The sequence below is a fragment of the Poecile atricapillus genome, chromosome 6 (assembly GCF_030490865.1).
Source record: "Poecile atricapillus isolate bPoeAtr1 chromosome 6, bPoeAtr1.hap1, whole genome shotgun sequence".
NCBI lineage: Eukaryota > Metazoa > Chordata > Aves > Passeriformes > Paridae > Poecile > Poecile atricapillus.
Window position 1 is genome coordinate 18,955,635 of NC_081254.1, and position 18,946 is coordinate 18,974,580.

Here is an 18,946-nt window from a genome sequence, read left to right on the forward strand (position 1 = left end):
CCAGGGTGGTGCTGGGCTGTCTGAGGGCTGACTAACGCAGTGCTGTAGTGCGTGTGAGTGAACTCTCCTCCCCAGGCAGTTGGGGCCATATCACATTGTTTTTCTCTCCAGACAATGCAGTGCTGGATTGTAAGTAAAAATGCAAAGCACATTGCAATGTTTGCTCTTTATTAATGCACTAAGATGCATTTGGGTGAAGCAGAAGGCTCCTGCCTGGCTTGATTTCAAGCTCCGTGACAGGCTTCCATAAATAACACCTTAGCAGGGTCCAATTCACAGATCTGACTGGGTGGGAGCCTGAGCTACACAGTGGGCACTGGAAGGGGCAAGAAGGCATGGAAGGGGGTCCAGACCCTTTCTTGGCAGGTCAGGCAGGCTTGACAAACTTGGACTGAGCTGCAAGGTGTACAGTGGCTAAGCCAGCACCTGAAATCCCCTTTCCAGAGCAGGGAGCAGATGGATGGAGTGGCAGATGAACTCCTGTGGATTTCAAAATGTCTGGCAAATACCACCAGGCTGTTAGCATCTGCTGGAGTGGGGCAAAAGGGAAGGAGAAAGCACTAGCAACTAATTTTCCGGTTCTGCAAACCTTCACTCATTGCCTAGGTGGCATATGAAATCTGGGCTCAGTGAGTATTTGGCCGTCTGTTTTATAGCTGAGAAATTCAAGATAAACTGCAAGTACCAAGGCTGCAGCTGAGGCTGGAGGAATACATCTTAGCTTCTGAGCCTATAGACCACTGGGGCATGCTCTTTCTTGTTTCTCCTCTAGGGAATGTGGCTGCTTAATGCAATTACAGCTTAAATTTCCAAATCCAAAGACTTCCTACATGCTGCCAGGAAAAGCCCGGCTAAAGAAGGTCCCCTGGTGGTGTCAGAGCTGGGAGGTAATGGCAGTCTCAATGTAAGACATGTAGAATCTCGATCAGGCAACAGTCTGACAGCTACTGATATGTGATGATACCTGGCCATTTTTTAGGGTGGCATTGGAGTCAGCCTCAGATTTATATTTGGCTGGCCAGGAAACAGTCCTGTTGGATGTTCCCTTGAGCCTTTGTCTGAGAACTTTCCTCAGTCACACTGTGGTAGATGAAGTTGTGATTAAAAGTGAATGAATACTTTTTTACCTTTTCACCTTTCTCTTGGCTCCAGTGATTTATTTTCTCTACAGAGTTTAAGTTTTTGGGGTAACTTTGGGTTGCTCTGACCACTCTTAACGCCTGCGACAACTGATCCCCATGGTGACCTGACCGAAGATCCTAGAGCTGTAAAACTGTATGGTAATTGCAAGGAACTTAGGTCCTCTGTCCCAAGTTCAATGGGCAGAGGCTTAAAAAAGTAGTGACCCCTGCAAATTACTGCCTTTAAGGACTATAGACTACATTTGCTACAGGAGTATAGACATAGAAACTGCCTGAGAAGGTGGGAGCAGCACCAAGAATTCATTTTGCCAAGTGCTGTAATAGCTACAAAGCTGTGATTGTTTTTGCTGCAAAGAGCAGGCCAATAAAATGGCTTCACAGAGCAGTTAAACTCCACGGTGGTCTCTGTCTGGCAGGATCGCTGGGCTGGATGAACTAAGGCTGCAGCACGTGGCTTGTAGCCCAACTTGAGCAAGGAACCAGCTGTGTTCAGGTTTGAAGAGAGTGACTGGGGAGCAGGACTGTGGAGAAGGGAGAAGCGGCGTGCGCTCCTCTGGGTGCTGTCGTGCGTGGTGTGGTACCAGCTGCACTCTGTGCTTTGTTCAATTGCGTTCTCCTGCTCACTCACGGGAAACAGCAGAGCTATGACACAGGGAGGTGTTCAGGACGGAACAGAAGGCTTGCAGGGGATCATTTCCAAAACGGCTCCAGCGGAGGAGCTGCAAGGGGCTGCAGAACAAGCTGGAAAATACTCGCGAAGCACGGCGGAGAGACACCGCTTCCCTTCGCGGGCTGTGTCGGCGTACCCGCACCCCCTTCGCCCGGGGCGGCCCGGGCTCCCCTCACGCCTCAGGGAGCGGCCCGGCCCACAGTGCTTTGCGAGCGCAACCCTCCCGCCGGCTTCCGCCCGGGAGGCTTGGCCGCACCCGCTCAGGCGCGGCTGCGGCGCCGCACCGCACCGTGATTGGCCGGCGGGTCTGCTGGTTCTACCCTCTCGCCTCTCATTGGCTCTCCGCCGCTGTCACAGCAGGGCCCGCCTCCTCCGCTCTCAGTCCGTGTTCCTATTGGGCTCCGCGGGGAGCTGCGCGGCGCATCGTGCGCGGGTTGGCTCTCTGGGCTGTCTGTCTGCGCAGTAACCAGGCAGCGGGTCACGGTGCGCCGGTTTCCACGTCAGTGCGAGGGAGCGGGGCCGGTGTCCCTGCCCGTGCCCCGCGGACCCCGGGCTCCACGGCCTCGCTGCCGCCGCCGCCGGCAGGGAGGGGCGGAGAGGGGGCGGGCCGAGCCCCCCCGCCCGCGGTGCCGCCCGCCCGTCCGGTTATGTGAAGCGGCCGCCGCCGCGGGGAGCAGGCGCCGCCATTTTGGATGCGGGGGTCAGTGCCGGGCAGCGACCGCCTGTCGCGATACTGTCGCGACGTGGGGGCGGGCGGGAGGGAAGCGGCGGCGGGGGAACCTTGCGGGACCAGCGGGGGGCGGGGACGGGGCCGGGGCAGCCCCGGGGGCCGGGCGCGGGTGGGGGCTGCGGCCGCCCCTCCGGCCGGCCGGGACTGACACGCGTGACGGTGCCCGCGGGGCGGAGGGCGCGCGGGCCCGCCGGGCAAGGACCGCCGTGGGCGTCGGGGAAGAGCGCGGTCAGGGCTCGGGGCCCGGCCGGAGGGAGCTGCAGGGTGGGCGCTGCACCTGCACAGGCATCTGCTCCCCGTGCGCCACGGTGGCTCGCTGCTTGGAATCGATGGAGACAGGCTTTTCCTGGCATGTGATCAGCTCCGTGGCTGTTGCAGGGGAAAGCTCAGAGCTCACTTAGTGTTTACGTTATGAGTTCGTCCGGTGGCATGTTTCACAGTTTCAACAGTATGAAATAATTGGAAGAAAAAAGAGCCCCTCACCATAATTACCTTAGGTTTCATTTTTACCATGCAGTTTTGACAAGTAAATGCTACTTGCCTTTCTCTTCTTGATTCCTAGGCCCAATCTCACTGTTGCAGCTGAATGTTGAGGCTTGCAGCGAAGCTTGTCCCTCTCTTTCTGATGTGCTACCCCCACCACGTTGCTGCTACTTCTCTTTTAAAGGGCATTTTTGGATGCCCAGAATTGCATTGAATGCCCAGGACTGCACAGTGCCTTTCCCCACTTACAAATTATTGCTTTATATCACTTTTGTCCAGGCATTAGGAGATAGCCTTTGGAGAAACATCCTGACTTTTCTGAACTTTTGCTGCCTGTGATGCTTTTTGCAGAACAGTTACTGCTTGAAAAACCCAAACAAGTTAAATTTATCTGTAGAAGTTCATGTACCTTCCATGTGAGGTTTAGGAGGAAGAAAAGGAGCTTTCTGATTGCCAGTTGGGCTTTTGGGAAACCTAGCTGGCTGTGAGATTGTCGGGAGCTGTTTGTGATTCATGGTTGTGTGTTCTGTTTTGGTAGCAGTGTATTGTATCAGGAGTCTGGTAGTCAAATCTAGGTCAGAGGCTATCTAGATTATTCCTGCATTGTCATAAATAGTGAAAATTTAGGTCAGTGGAAGCTTACTTTGAAATACAACCTTTCTATGTTGTGGTTATGTTGTTTTTCACTACTGCTGTTTGTTGGAGTAGTGTCACTGGGTTTAAATCAGGTGCCATAGCTGAAGGCTAAAGTTAACGATAGGAAGAAGTGACTTGATGGAAATCTGCCAGACCTTGTTGCTTCTGATGCTAAGGCGTGCTTGTGTCCAGAAGAATTGCAGACATTTTGCTTCAGAAGAGGGAGTGTTTCCTAAAACTATACCCAAGAGTTCCTGTGGTAATACTAGGAATAATTTGGCTTCCTATCTATTGGGATGTGTAGGGGTAACACGTTCCAAGGTTGAGAAATTGAGTGTTCAGTGCATGTGTGAAATAACATTTGCAGGTGTAAATCTTGTCAGTGTTTTTATAGGAAGATTCTACATGTGATGCTATTTCAGAAGTCTCAGAATAGAGATAATTATTATCCATAGAACACTGTTGAGGGTTTTGACAACGTTATGAATATGAGCTTTTTGTTCTTTTATGACATGATTAGGCATCAACTTTTCCCACTTAGTGTTCCCAATGCTGTTATCAGTGAGACTGTGAAAGGTAGCAGCCTCCCTTCTCATGGTGGGTTGGACACCTTGTTGCCTTGGTTTGGAGCTGTCATTTTCACTGTGCTGCCTGGGGAACTTCTGTGCAGGAGCATATCTGAAGACAGTCTGCAGTTTTAAGCAGATGTATGAATCTGTCTTGACAAAGAAACAGCAGTTTATATACAACTATCTGAAGGGTTAAGGAGCTAAAAAGCATTCAAAATTTAGTAGGTACCTTTCTTTGTTTTGGTTTTTTTTTTCCCTAACTTAAGACCACAGAACTGAATCAATTTGTTTCTCTATTGAGCCCAGTATCTTTTTGTGTTTAATTAAAGATTGCTTGCAAGAAAGGCATTTATTCTCGATTTGAGATCAAGAGGTATTGAAACAAAGCCGAGGGAGGTTGTTTCAAATTTTTTAATGATCTTCAGTATTAGTTCTGTTAATCTGTTCAACACTTTTACAATATCCCATTCTTCAGACCATACCTTTGTAACATTAAGCCCAAATTCATGTTAACATTTTTTTCTTCTCTAAGGTGAATAAACATCTAGTGGTTTTGCTTGGGTCCCTTCATGCTCTTGTAAACCCAGCTAATCAATCAGTGCTGGTCTGGTAAATCATGTAACTTTTTTTCTTTACTGCTTCACAGCATTCATTTCAATCTGAAGACTTCTTTCAATACAGGACATCTGTACTGAGCTCTAAACTGTCATCAGTTGTTGCTTGTGGTGATGCTGCAGTTAAAGGAACACATACAGAAATGATCTAATAATTTAAAAGGGGTAGCCTTTGGGAAGTTTGGAGTTTAGTGAAGCTATATCCATCACTTGAAATAAGCTTTTAAGTTTGTACAGGATGGATGGTTCTTTTGGTGGGCTTAGCTTACAAGGTGCATCTCTCAGAAAATAGTTGTCTGTCTTTCCTGCTCACTCTGTAGTTATTTTCTGCTTCCTTCTGCAACATGAAGTTGCAAAGGTCCTTTGCATAAGTGAGGATATTTGGCTTTATGGTTTACTTTGAAATATGTGTATGCTGTTGCTTGGTTAGCTGCAAGCTTAAATATAAAGCAGTATTTCTCTCCATCTCTACCCAGTGCTGGTGGTGAAGTGAGCTCTATGTCTGATGCTCAGAGTCTGAGTTTGCATCCCTAGCATGATAGTTTCAGTTGCATTGGTCAAATGAATTTATTGGCATGCATAAAGTGATTTTATTTTACTTTTGAATAAAGGTAGATTTAATGGAATCTGCAGTGAGGAAAGAAGTGCATTTTCATTGAGTCTTCTCAGACAGTTAGCAATTAAATACTACCCTAAGTTTTGCAGGCCTTTGATATGTCAGGAGAGCCCTGCCAAGTAACAAGGAGTTTTTACACCCTTACTTGAAAAGATCAGGTGGAAAGGAAAAGATGTGTTTTGGAGGTTTTTGTCTATTTTCTTCATATTTTGCCACTTGCAGTTATCTGGGCATTTTAAGTCTTCTACATTCAGGGGAGACGGAGTTCAACTAACTTTTTATTTAATTATTTTTTGTTAAAAATAGAGGAGAAGAAATAGAAGTCTTACAAGCAGATTCAGTAGTATGCAGAACAGCATTTAAGCTTTGGCATCACTGTAAATACTGTCAAAATTATTGAGTATCTATATATTTGCAAGGTTTGTAATATGTCTGTCTGGTATTTACATGCTTTTTGAAATAATGTTTCTGTGCTAAATGCCTAGAATGGTGCTATACAGTTTACATACTATGTCCATACTGTTTTGAAACAGTGAAGACAAGAAAAACTTTTTAATGTTTGACATATATGAATGTATAAAGTATTTCCTCAGAAGTAATTCCCTGGACTAGAATTTTGAGCCCTTAAACTGCTGATGTAGAAATACAGAAAATAATGGAATTACTGAAAGAAAAAATAAATAAACAAGGAATTTTACATGCAGGAGAAATCTCCCATTCATGCCTTGTACTAAAACAAGGACAACAAAGTAAAATAGAAAAATTGTGATCAATGGTATTTCAATGCAATCATATGAATAATGTATGGAATTATATACTATTGAAGATGGGAACATTTCTCAAGCATTAGCCACCTGAGTAGAAAGTGTATTGATGGTTCTGTTATATACAGCTGTGGAGGAGGGATATAAACCTTTATTCTTCAGGGCACAAGCAAATTACCTGGAAGCACTATTTGCTTGTCATGACTGTTCTTACAAAATACTTTTGTCTTTGCTCTTAAATTATTGTCTTACACCTGGGAATACCATTATGTATAATTCATTTAATGAAATAAACAATTTTGCCATAAGATTATTCATTCTATTGCAAACATCTGAAAAAATGAAGCAATAAATAAATGCTGTCCTTTGATGAGGTATCTTTTAGTAAATGCTTTCTTTCCATTATTTATGGAGTCCTGAAGCAAATGAGTGTCTTTCATTCAGAGGATATTTGTGTATTTGAAGAGTTGTTGATAATTCAGACACATTACTTAACGTGAAGTCTGACAGACCCAGGATGTATGTTCTGAAATTTCTGTGGTGATCTTTCTGAGGTCTTGAGTAATCCTTCCAGCTTTGCTTTTGTTACGTGGGCAAAAGTCCTTTTCATACTCCCTGTGCTTTATTACCCCCTGCCTCCCCTTCCCAGCTGAATCCTTTAAATGAGCCTGTCAGAGTTGAAGTGTTATGATCAGTGTTTCCAGTCTTTTGCTTCCCTGTGGATGACCTGTTGTGATTTCAAACTGGAGTCCTCATTTTCCTTTCATGCTTCTGAACAAGTCTCGTTATTTGGCTGCCATTTCACTAAATCCTTCTCATTTACAGACATGGTATCATCTGACTCTTTGGCCTCTTTATAAGTCCTGTTTATTATTTATAAACATTTGTGTCTGTTCATTCCCCTTCATTCTTATTTCTTTATGCTTGACTATATCTGGGCTACAGCTAGTATAAAGAAAACAGTCCCATAGTAGTTCACTCTTCTTTTTCTCAGACTATTACAAATATTTCTTGCTTTTAATTTCTTTCCCACTCTTTTGCTTCTTTCTGGGTGCATCAGTTTAAGTTTTTTCCCTGAAAGACTTCAGACACACAGGAGAGTGTCTGCCTTTAGCTTTCTCCCTTTTTCTCCCTGTGTTCCATCCAATTTTGTCTCTAGTTTTACCCATTTCTTTGCGGAGTTTTTACTCACGTCTTTTTTACTTTCCTGCTTTATTGGAAGCTTTGTTTTGTGAAGCTGGTGTGAAATCAACATCTGTTACAAATTATTTTGTCAACATTTTATGTCCCAAAGAGGTTTACTCTGGCTGGCTTATTCAACCCACTGATGCTTATTTAAGAGAGTACAAGGTTAGCTTTGTGTTCCGCGTAGGGCTGCAGGAATTTGCCTAAATGCTGGAGATGCATGTGTTACTGCATTGCTGGAGATGTTTGTCCTGGTACCTTAACACTTTCTGTGAACTTAAATAGACTGGAAAAGAAATGAGGAATGTGCCTTGGCAAAGTGATCTCCTGCATTACAACGACCCCCTTAGAACTGCTCTCATGGTTTTGAAAACACTCTATGAAAAAGTGTGTTCTCTTGATGAAATCCTTATATTTGTTACATGTAATAACTTGTATTTTGTGCACACACAAAACAAAACTGAAAGAGTGTCTTGCATCACTGCAGGCTTTCTCTTGGTTAAAGCCACCTTCGTTTCATCTAAGGAAGACAATTACTCTGAGAGGCTAGAGATTAATTTGAGTTACCTTTATTTTCAGAATTGTCAGGATGGTGGATAAGAACATTTACATTGTACAAGGTGAAATCAACGCAGTGGTGGGAGCCATAAAGCGGAATGCCCGATGGAGCACTCACACACATCTGGTAGGTTACCTTCAGTTGTTGCCATCTGTAGCAGCCGATAGAAACACCTATGGCAGAAACCACCTGGCTTTGGAAAAGTAGTTCAGTTTTTTGTAGTGCTTGTTATAGTACTTTTAGAAGTAAAGCTGGAATAACTTTCTGCATTGTTTAGGGATTCTCATATGCCAGTGACTGCAAAAGCTACAAAGCTGGATGTCTTCTACCTTTTTATCCTGTAAATCCAGAAACCCCACATTGTATTCCATGTGGGAATCATCTCCTTTAGACTTTTATCACTGGGGATGTCAGGCAATTTGCATATATGGTGTTATTTTATCTATCACAACATTTTATGTATCTTTTGTACCCTCTCGGAGAAGACAGTCTTCATTGTGAAAGCATGAAATAAAAATTGGGGAAGTCATTATATATAGAGTATTTTTAAATTTTTCATAAGGCATAGTATCTGTTTTCAGCTGTTTTGTTGCTGTTATCTATATTCCCAACTAAAACCTATTAATAGTTTCAAACCTGCTTTGATAGAAACCCCAAATACAGTGTTTCCAAGTCTAACCGTGCTTTGGTTGTATTTGTGGCTGCAGCAGTGTAAACGTGTGGATGTGGCACACTGTATCAGTGGTGCACTTCGGAATGTCACATGGGTAGCAGAAGGTGGCTGTCATCCAGCACAAGTGGTTTCAGTTTGTCAAAGGGCAGGGCCCTTTTTCTTATTTTCCTTCATTAGAGCTCACGGCCTCTCGGTTCGAGGTGTGGGTGCGGCTGCACTCAGCTTGGAGAAACTGCTGCTCCTCCTTATTTTAATATCATAAAGATAGACTAAGGCTAAAGGATGCAGCTAATTCATATAAATATTGCACTGTGATTCTTTCTTCAAGTTATTTTAATGGCATAAAATGTCATTGTATTTCTGTTCCCATTACAATCTGCATAGATTAACATTATAGCAAATCCAGATGAGCCATTTCAATATGGTATGAGTTAGATTTGCAGTGAAATTTATTGAACAGCAAAAGGCTAATCAGAAATACTTCTAAGGACAATAAAACCAAACCAGAATGCTCAGTCTTGGACCTATGCTTTGACATTTGAGCTGTATATTGGGGAGCACTGTCAGGAAAATAAAAATGCTTCTCTTGGATTTGATGTTGTAAGCATGCTGACAGTGATAAACTCAAACCACAGCACTTTTGTGAATGTGGTGGTGAAGTCTTTTAACAGACCCATTATTAAGATTTGTCTTCAGGAATATGTTTGCCTCATTAATTTCTTACTTCCTATGTATAACCTATAGGATGAAGAAAGGGATCCCCTGCTGCATAGCTTTAGCCACCTAAAAGAACTGCTGAATAATATTACAGGTAAGCTTCTACAGAAATCAGCAGGTATGTCCACCCGCTAGGGTATATGCAAATAAATGTACAGGTGTACTTATTTGTTTTATTTATTATCCAGAAGTCACTTATTGTAGAGCAAGAAAAGAGGAAATAGGCATATACTTTAGGCAAATAATACCAATGTAAACTAGCACAGATATACCACTGCTGCCACTGTCTATAGGGATATATATATATATATATATGTATATGTATATATATCCCTATGTATGTGTGTGTATATATTTGTGTGTGTGTATGCACACACATTTTTATAAAGATGCATGTTTCTTTGATATACTGAAGCTTGTAGTAATACATGAAATGTGGTGTATTATCATGCATAGCTTTTTTGTGGTTTGTTTATGCTTTCTGATCTGTGAGTGATGGAAAAAAATCTGCTTAGAAAGTGGTTTCCATCTGTTTTTTCCTCACATTGTTAGTTTTCATCATGTGTTATCATGTAATAGGTGAAGCACAGGCCTCTTTCTGTTTGAGTCTCTTGGCTTTTAAGTGAAAGACCTTGTGATCACCTGCACTGAAAGAAATTGGAAATCTGTATGGATTAGAGAAGTAGAACACAAAGCTGTGCTGTGTATTCTGACCGTTGTTTTTCTCACAACCCGTCTTTCTCCCCTTCCCCCAATATTTTCTGGTTTTGTAGCTTCAGGAGTGATTGTTAAAGTGTAACCCAAGTATATGTTGAGAGTCTGGAAATAAAGCTAATCCTGTACTCCATATGGCGTTCTGCACGTTCTTCTCAGAATTTTTCCTACTGATTGTATTTGAAAGTAAACTTCATTTCTGGTCCCTGTATTACAGTGAATGTTCAGAACTGCACTCAGCCTTAGTTTGAGATGGACCTTTTGCATTTCTAACTGTGAAGCATGCTTATTCTTGCATCAGTGCTGAGTCTGGAATCCCATAAAAAGTGTGTTCCCTAGAAGCACAGTAGTGCTGCTTCCAGGTGATGATGACAAGAGGTGCTGAGGACATGTGCCAGTTCTAAGCCTTTATTACTTCCTCTTTTGTGTCTGCCTGTAAGTGTAATGCTTTGCTTTTCTTTGCCAGGTTAACTTCCTGTGGTTGTAAGTAGGATTTGTCTGTCAGATCACGGCATCTTAGGGAACTCCTGAACAGTTTGCATTTCTGTCTTTGTTCTGGATGTTAAGCTTGTACCTCGACTACATGACAGTCTGGATTTGTGGGGTTTTTTGTAAGCTCACTCACCTTTTGTAAGATATGCGTGCTGTCACCAAAAGTGTATTGGGAGGAAATTTTACTTTTCTCCCTTCTATGTGATAATTTTTTTTTTTAATAAGCTTCCTGAAGTTCTTTGCCATTATTGCAAATATCCCTTCTCATCAACAAGAGCAGGGACTGTCAGGATGCTCAAATAAATGCAATATAAGTAAATGTCAGGGACTGGCCATTTATCTAGAGCAGCTAGGTAAAACGTGCTGTTGACTTGTTGAGGAAAAAAAATGCAAGTTCACTATCTGCTTATGTTAGGGAAAGCAAAGTTTAATGTACTGAGAGATTCAGAGACTCCCTTTGTATTAGTCATCATGTAAGTGTGGTTCCTGCTGAGATAGTAATTGCTTATATATGGGGATGATAGCATGCTGGTTTCACTACATGGGTGCTTTTATGCAGGTAATTTCACCTGCAGTGACTGCTGTTCACTGACTAGTGTCCCAAGATAGGACATCATTGCCATGCTCCATCTTTTTTCCATTTTAGACATGGACTTGTTCCCAAGCAATACTTTGAATGATATAGAGTCTCCTGCATCATCTTCCAGGCAATCAAAAGTCCAGTCCCCAGCATAGGGGGTTTCTGGTGTTTTTTTGGGTTTTTTTTTTACCCAAGACCTTCCTTTCATGTCTCTTTCATTAGCTCATGGAAACGCATTGCTTTTATATTTAAATTTATTCAAGCTGTAATCTTTGACATTTGAGTTAGCTTTTAGTACAATTTTGCATTTATAGTAATATATATTATGTATTTTCTCAATCCCCCAAGAACCCATTTTAATCTGTTCCGGATGCAAATTTCAGGCTGCCTTGTCCCATCTCCCCTCTTGCTCTCTCCCTCCCTTCCCCTCCCCCATGGAGCATGTTTGATCAGGTGTGGCAGGAATATCCACTGTCAAGCTGCGCCCTTTATATTAGTCAATATTATCCTTCCTTCCCTCCCACTCCCTTCATTCTCCTCTGGGCTTTACCAGTTGATTTATAATTTTGGAATTCTCATCGGAGTCTGTAATACAGTTTGTTCATTATTTAACCAAAACCTGTTTAATGAGCAAAGAGAGGCAATGTAAATGTTAGGCATGTTGCAGTGGAGTACCTTTTGTTCTCCTCTGAGCTAGTGGGTATTAACTCTGTCATGACTGTGATGCTGAAATACCCTGGTCAAGGGTATAAAGATGCTCTGTATGCCCCCAGCAGCTAAAGATCCCTGTTTCAAAGTATTGCTCTTCAAGAGTAACTAAATTACATACTAGAAAGCTTGCCTGCAACTAAGTATGGTATCCCATCCTGTTATAACATCTACATGTTCTCTTGGAGGAAGCCCATAGAGAAGATGTGTTGCTCAGCACAAACAGTCCCATGATTGTGGTAAGAGTAACTTCACTTCTACAATTCAGCATACCTACTAAGACCCTTGAACCTGAATTATATTTTGAAGTTTCTCTTTAAAATTCTGATAAAGAAACTTAATTTCTGTGGGAGTTATATGTAGATTTATAAAAAGAGTTTAATAACTTGAAAATGAGCAGCATGTCCGCTCTGATCTACTGTCAGTTGATTTATTGGATGCCATTTTTACATTTTCATGGGCTGCATGTGTTTTAGCTACTACTGATAGTAGTTACCTGAAAAACAGAAATGAAACATAGAGGTTCTGTTGTCTTGGGTGATGCATAAATTAATCCAAGATAAATTTAATAGCTGAATGCTTGCAATGCTGAGATGACCACAATAAGCTTAAGTTTGATGGCATATTTCATATTTCTACTGCTTAGAAAAAGCAGAAGCCAATGTCCTGAATTATGACCATATGGAAGCAATGACTATCAAGCTTTGTCCATGCATGCAGAATTGAAATACAGCTACATTTTCAAAGATTATTTTAAAACTGTTGAAAACCTGTATTGATATAAATTTGGATTTAGGGCCACTGTCACTACAGCTTCCCTTTGCCTGCTTTTTAAAGTGAGCTGAGTACCCTGAAAAATGTCTGGATGTTGAAATATTTGTTCATTTTGTCAGTTTTGTTATGGATTTAGGTCACCAAAAGGAAGCTTCTTTTTAACATCCGGTGATAATTGAGCACTAGCTTTTGCATGAGTGGTTCCAACTTAGGATGTTCTCCAAGTTGGCAGAGAAAGGTTTTATAACCAAAAATGATTGGAAATATGAATTAATTATAAGCCTGGTTTTCCATTATTTCATGAGGATTTGGTTTCTTTAAATGCTTCTCTGGCTGTTGAAGTCTTCAGACCATTCTGGTAGGATGTAGAGGTAAGGGCAGATGCTTCTGTAGTCATTCTTCTCATTACAGAATTTGTGCTTTGCTCTGACCAGGGAGATGAGTCAGTAACCAGGATTTTCGCGCCTGAAGTGCTGCCTACTGGTGTGTAGGATGGCTTTAGGACAGGAATGACTGGATACAACTGCCTTGTACAAGTCATGTCTGCAGTGGGAGAAGCAGGTGTTTGTGGAAAGTGTGTGCATCGAGAGTCTATTTAAATAAGGTTTAAACTAGGTAAACACACCTGTGAAGAGGTGCTTGTGTATATTTTAGGTCCATGAGTACCAGACTGCAAGGTTTGAGTCCTTTTATCCTCTTGTGGTTCAGAGTTAGTGCATTTAAACAGAAGCTGCAAAGTAAGCTGTTAGAAGCACTCTGATTTCATGCACATTCATGACATTTTAAATGAATGCTTGTACAGTGGGTTCAGAAGAATCTTTTCATGGCTTATTTCAGACAAGAAGCTGCTGCAAATCTCCATCTTTAGAGGGTTGGCTGGGGCATTAAGAGCTGGCTAAAGGTCAAATGACTGTAACCGTAGGAGAACCTTTGCCCAGTGTACTGACTTAATATACTTGTTACTGTAGCCATCAGTTTTCTGGTATGTAGACTTGATTGCACACTCATTTTCTCATGTCTGAGCTCTGAAAACTCAGTTTTTGTGGAAAACATGACAGTTGTATAAAACAATACAGGAATTCTATCCAGATTTTGGATTAATGTCTGAACTTTTTATGAAAGATCTAATTTTAGGAAGTGGTAAATTGTCAGTAAATATAAACATGTAGCCTCTTCTCAATGCTATTGAAGTGCTGTTGGTTAGGATATGAGATGTTCATTCAAGTTAAGAAATCAGAAAAAAATAGTGTTTTGTTTTTTTAATAAAGAAGTGTAGGAATTGGACTATATGAATGTGTGATATGTAAAGTGCTGTGATGCTTATTGCTTTGCAGGTAACAGCAATACTGTATTTTATTTATTATTTAGATCTTGAGTTTCTGCTGGAAGTGCCTGAACTTACTGGCAAATAACAAATATGATGAAGTGCATATTGTAATATTTCTCCCATTGGTTGCATTGAAGGATAAAAATGTTATGTAGATCAGCCATTTAAAAAAAAAAAAGCTTTTTTTTTTCTGTTGCAGGTCAGCTTCATATCAAAGATCTAGAACATTCGGTGTTCTTATAGATCCTGTCTGTTCTTGTGATAACCCAAAGAAAATAAAAGGAATTTATTTTTTAATAACAGGTATCTATTAATGTTAACTTGGTATTTTTGAATACCAAGAAATTCAGGCTAACATTTAGCTTTTGTTGTGTTTTCTATGAATTTTAAAGAAGAATGGAAAGGGTATAAGAAGGTTAGGAAATTGATAAAATAAGGTTTCCTCCATAGCTTTAACTTGGCCTCACTCCAATTAGCGGATGACGGTACAATTTTAGTCCATATTGAATGACCTGACCCTGTGTACAGAAGTGGTAATTTATTTCTCTTCATATTTTCTTACTGTAAGAAATATGAATATTAAGGTGCCAACTTAAATTTGATGTTTTGCTTGCAGATTGAATCCAGACTTTATTTTTGCCAACTGTGTTCAGACAATACAATGAAAATGGTTATTCTAAAAGCAAGTTTCTTGTCTAAATGAATGCGGACATCCTCCTAACTGCACAGAGAATCTAAACCAGTGCAGTATTTTTGCTTTGAAGCTGCAGGTAGTTCCAAATATTCTGAGTGAGATTAGTCTTTTTAATCTCATTGTAGCATCAAATTAATCAAATCACTGTCTCATGGCTGAGGTCTTTTAATCTTCCTCAGAGATGTTTTTAGCATAGACACTGATATTTTGGCATAGATTTTCTTGGTGTTTTCTTGGAGGAATAATAAATAAGACTTTTCCAAGGTGCTTGCTAGCCTTGTGCTTTACTTTCTAAGTGATTTTACCAGAGTGACACCTATGGGCTCTAAGAATGGTAGCTGCACTGCAGCTGGGATGCCAACTTCTCAAGCCCAAAATTAACACAAGAATTGCCATAATTTCACTTAAGATTTTGTTTACTTTCTGTATAAAGGAAGGAGGAGAGATGTCCTTGATGAAGAATGGTTTACAGATGCACCAATACAAGCATCATAACCGTTATCAAGGCTTTTTTGTTATGTGCAGGACAGCATTTATGCAGAATGTGTGAGGAGTCAGGTATGGCTAGTGTCACTCTGAGCTCTAATGAATTCTGTGGAATTGTACATTGAGCCCTCCAACGCAGGTTACTGAATGAAAGTAAAACTCCTGAGAAGGAGAAGCTTCTCATTGAGATGTTTGTAACTAATACTGACAGACAGAAAGGAATAAACTATGGTTGGGTAGAATCCTTAATTTGATAACTTTTTAGCTCTTGTGTTAATCTTCTGTTTTGTGTTTCTGATTAGTAAGAAACTTAATGAATAAAATGGAAAGAAATGGAGTGAATCTCAGAATGTCAAGAGCAAAAAAACCTAACCAACTCAGTGGTAACACACATGGTTAAATGGTGGTTACCCAGTGGTTAAATACCCTTCACACTAGGTATTACTGCATGTCTCCTGAAGTCCCTTATGCAGTTCAGCCCCACAACCTTTGTGATACCTCTTAAGCATCCTTTCAGTACAGTTCTCTGAGTGCAGTTTAACACTAGAGCTTGGAGCTGAAGTCTTCCTTCTGTGCATGGTTAATGACTGGCAGGTACAGGCAGGAGGTGGTGCTGTTGGAAGGAATTGTTTCCTGACCCCTAATCCTTAAGGACCCAAGGATTTAGATGGACAAGCACTCCTGGCTGTTGCTTGGAAGAGTTCCCACAGTGGGCTTGTTCTGTAACACCAGCCTTCTGTTACCACTGCAGGGCTGGGCTCTGAAGAGCTGCCACATGTGCATGGTGTGCAACTGACTCTCTCTTGTTCCACGCTTGTTGAGCAATTACTTTCCCACTTGTTGGGCACTCCATTATTTCCTTCAGTTACTGCTTCTGTGTGAAGTGGAGCCATGAAGGAAATGGCTTAATGGATGTACATTAGGGGGCAATAAATTGCAGTTTGATTTGGTGGACAGGCAGTACCAGATGCTGCATAGAAATTAAGGTTCCTCTTAAGTCAGCCATTGAGGTTTTATATCGAGTTTTTTAGATGGTGATGTTTTTTTTGATGGTCAAGAGTAGTGAATTTGCATTATAATAAAAACCCTCTGGAAGCAGGAATGTACATGAAATTGCTTAATTCTGCTAGTAGTTTACAAAGTATGTAGCTCTTCTGTTCTGGCACATTTCTTCTTTTACCTGTCTTCTTTCCTCACGTAATAGTTGCCATCTAACCTGTTAAAAATATTATCACAAAGGTGATTTACTTCAAAGAAGCAATAGCTTGTGTCAGAAAGTGCAGGTGCATATTTATGTAGTCGCATAATATGTAATAGGACTGCCAAGAAGTGTTGATTATGCATATGCAGAAGCATACTGAAGTATTCCTCATCTCAAAGAATCTGTAGCTTAAGAGGGTAGCAACAGGGAGAAATCATTAAGTATACAAAGTTGTTAAACACTTGAGGGTTTTTCTTAATGATTACCTCCTTCTTCAATTTGTCCTTCAAACAGGCTGTTGTTGGCTGATTCCTAATATGGTTTATACCAAGATGTGAATTTGAAGGAGAGGTTTGAAAGAAGATACAATCAGGCAAGATGTCCTTTTCTTCAGGAGTAGTGCAGGGATCTGTGATAAAGTGCTGCTTCTCTCCATGATTAATGCAGAATAAAAAAGTCAGGAAGAGAAGAAGGTAGAATGGCAGGGATTAAAAGGTAAGTGTAAAAGTAGCAGACTAATGGAGAACATTGCTATTAAAATAGCAGATTGGTTAAGGAACGTTGGTAGTGAGGGATGTGTACTTGGTGGCTTGCCCATTTAAAGTAAACTTGCAGAAGATTTTTTAAGGTAACTATCTAGATTTTTAGCTGAGTGTTGCAGAATAGACTATTGCTGAAGGGTTATTTTTTGTTTGTGCTTGGTCTGGGGGGGTTTTCTTTACAGTCAGAAAAAAATTAATCTTCCAATGTGTTACGGATGTCCTTATGGTAACTTCTTAAAAACACATTGGATGGACAGTCAAGATGATATTAGTTCGGCTGGTCAGAGCACAGTGCTGGTAACACCAAGGTGATGGGCTCACTCAAGAGCTGGACTTGATGCTTCTTGTGGGCCCTTTTCAACTCAGAATATTCTGTGATCTGTTATCTTGCTTTTGTAATTTGTCTTTAGAAAATTATACAAGACAGCGGATAATGTCCAGGAAAGACATGAAGCTGATGCATACAGTCCTAGGAAAGCTCTGTTTATCTTTTAGATTACATGATTTTAACTTGCTTTTCAGCACTTTTCAAGGCTACAAAAAAGGACAAAATTTGATATATAAAGTCTGCAGTACAGTGGCTTGAAGATAGGGTTTGAGGTTCTGTGATGTGATGGATTCTGAAGTGAGAGATGGAAGTGTCATGGATGGGCTTTTATTGGTATCAGCAGATACTTTCTGGGGAAGAACTTTGTGAGTGACTGGAAATCTATTGTTTTGTTAAAAGAGTGAGGAAGGCTAAAGAATGAATTAAATATATGTACATGTTTTAGGGACAGTGAATAAATACATGTCATCACAAAATTATAGGAGATTAAAAAAATGCATCTTGAGAAGGAACATTTATTAAGTGGTCATTGTAGAAAATGGACAGGTCTACACTGGTATTGTATGATGTACTATATCCATGTGACTTGGAAATATTACTGGAAGAGTTAAAGCAACCTGCTCTTGCTTTGAACTCCTAACTGGTAGGTATTTCTTCTTTAGTTGAAGGGCATGGATAGACATAGAATCCTCATCTGTTGAACTTTCTGAAGTTAATATGTCTGTGCTTTTTTGCATGGTGCAAATTTTGCAGTTGTGAAGTTAAAACTTGTCAATTCAAATTACTGTTGTATTCAACAGTGTGAAATGCTGTGAAAGAAAAAGCAGGTGTATAGTTTTGTGACAGTTGAAGAATAGATGAGAAATTATAACAAAAAAACCCCAGTGTGAGATGAGTAAAAATGAAAAAGTAAAACATATTAATGAGGATTTGCACATCTATGCCACGGAACTGAAGTTTGGGGTGATACTGGCTTTAGGTGTCTTGTTAAAATGAACAGATTGATAAACAGCTTATTCTAATGTATTTTGCACTGTAATTGCAGTTGCACAATTACAGTGGTCAAGGGGCATTCTTCATTAATGCTTTTTTGATGAATATATTAAATTCTCCACTGATGGTAGTTCTTTGATTATTTGAGCCTCTACCTATACCCAAATGCAAGCACTTAAGAAGTTCTGTTTTCCAGTTCTGTCCTTGTAGCAGTAAGCTGAAACATAATCCTAGACATATTTTAGTAGTAAGTTAGTCTTTCAGAAAGTATAGGCTGGTGCAGGAGCCTAAGTGCTTGAATGACTTCAAATAATTCTCAAAGCTTGTGCTACTTAAACGATATGAGATACTTTAAAACTTCTCTTTTAATCACATTTATCTTGATTCTGGGAGGAATTTTTTTGTTCAGACATGTCTTTGTGCCCTGTTGCTTTTCATGAAATTATAATTTTTCTTGATACAAAGTCTGCAAAGTGAATTAGATTCCACATGCAACTTGATTAACTGCCTAAATAATTCAAGGGTCAAGATGTAAATATGAGGAATTGTTGAAATAAACAAAGATGTGGTTATTACCTTGACCATGGTGTACTGAAAGAGAGCGGTCTATTGGGTCTGGCTATAGCCTTCGGGAGGAACTTTGTTGTAGAAATAAAACAATTGGCAGTGGTAAAATATGGTTGCTTTTGTAAGCATATGTAGTAACTGCACTTAGCAGTTTGGATGTTCTTCAGAGTGCAATTAGACAG

The 18,946-nt window shown here is 40.6% G+C and overlaps 1 protein-coding gene across 5 annotated transcripts in view; it reads left to right on the top strand.

Annotated features, from left to right (window-relative positions):
• The first annotated feature begins 2,265 nt into the window (after positions 1-2,265).
• GBF1 (golgi brefeldin A resistant guanine nucleotide exchange factor 1) overlaps positions 2,266-18,946 on the top strand; it is a 104,118-nt gene continuing 87,437 nt past the window's right edge. For 2 of the 5 annotated variants that reach the window (XM_058841719.1, XM_058841721.1), the window contains exons 1-3: positions 2,266-2,512; positions 7,989-8,094; positions 9,386-9,452. In XM_058841719.1, coding sequence (XP_058697702.1) covers positions 2,505-2,512; positions 7,989-8,094; positions 9,386-9,452 — 181 coding nt within the window. In that variant the 5' untranslated portion in view covers positions 2,266-2,504. The remainder of the gene's footprint in view (positions 2,513-7,988; positions 8,095-9,385; positions 9,453-18,946) is intronic. The other 3 variants (XM_058841720.1, XM_058841722.1, XM_058841723.1) reach the window with 2 other exon arrangements.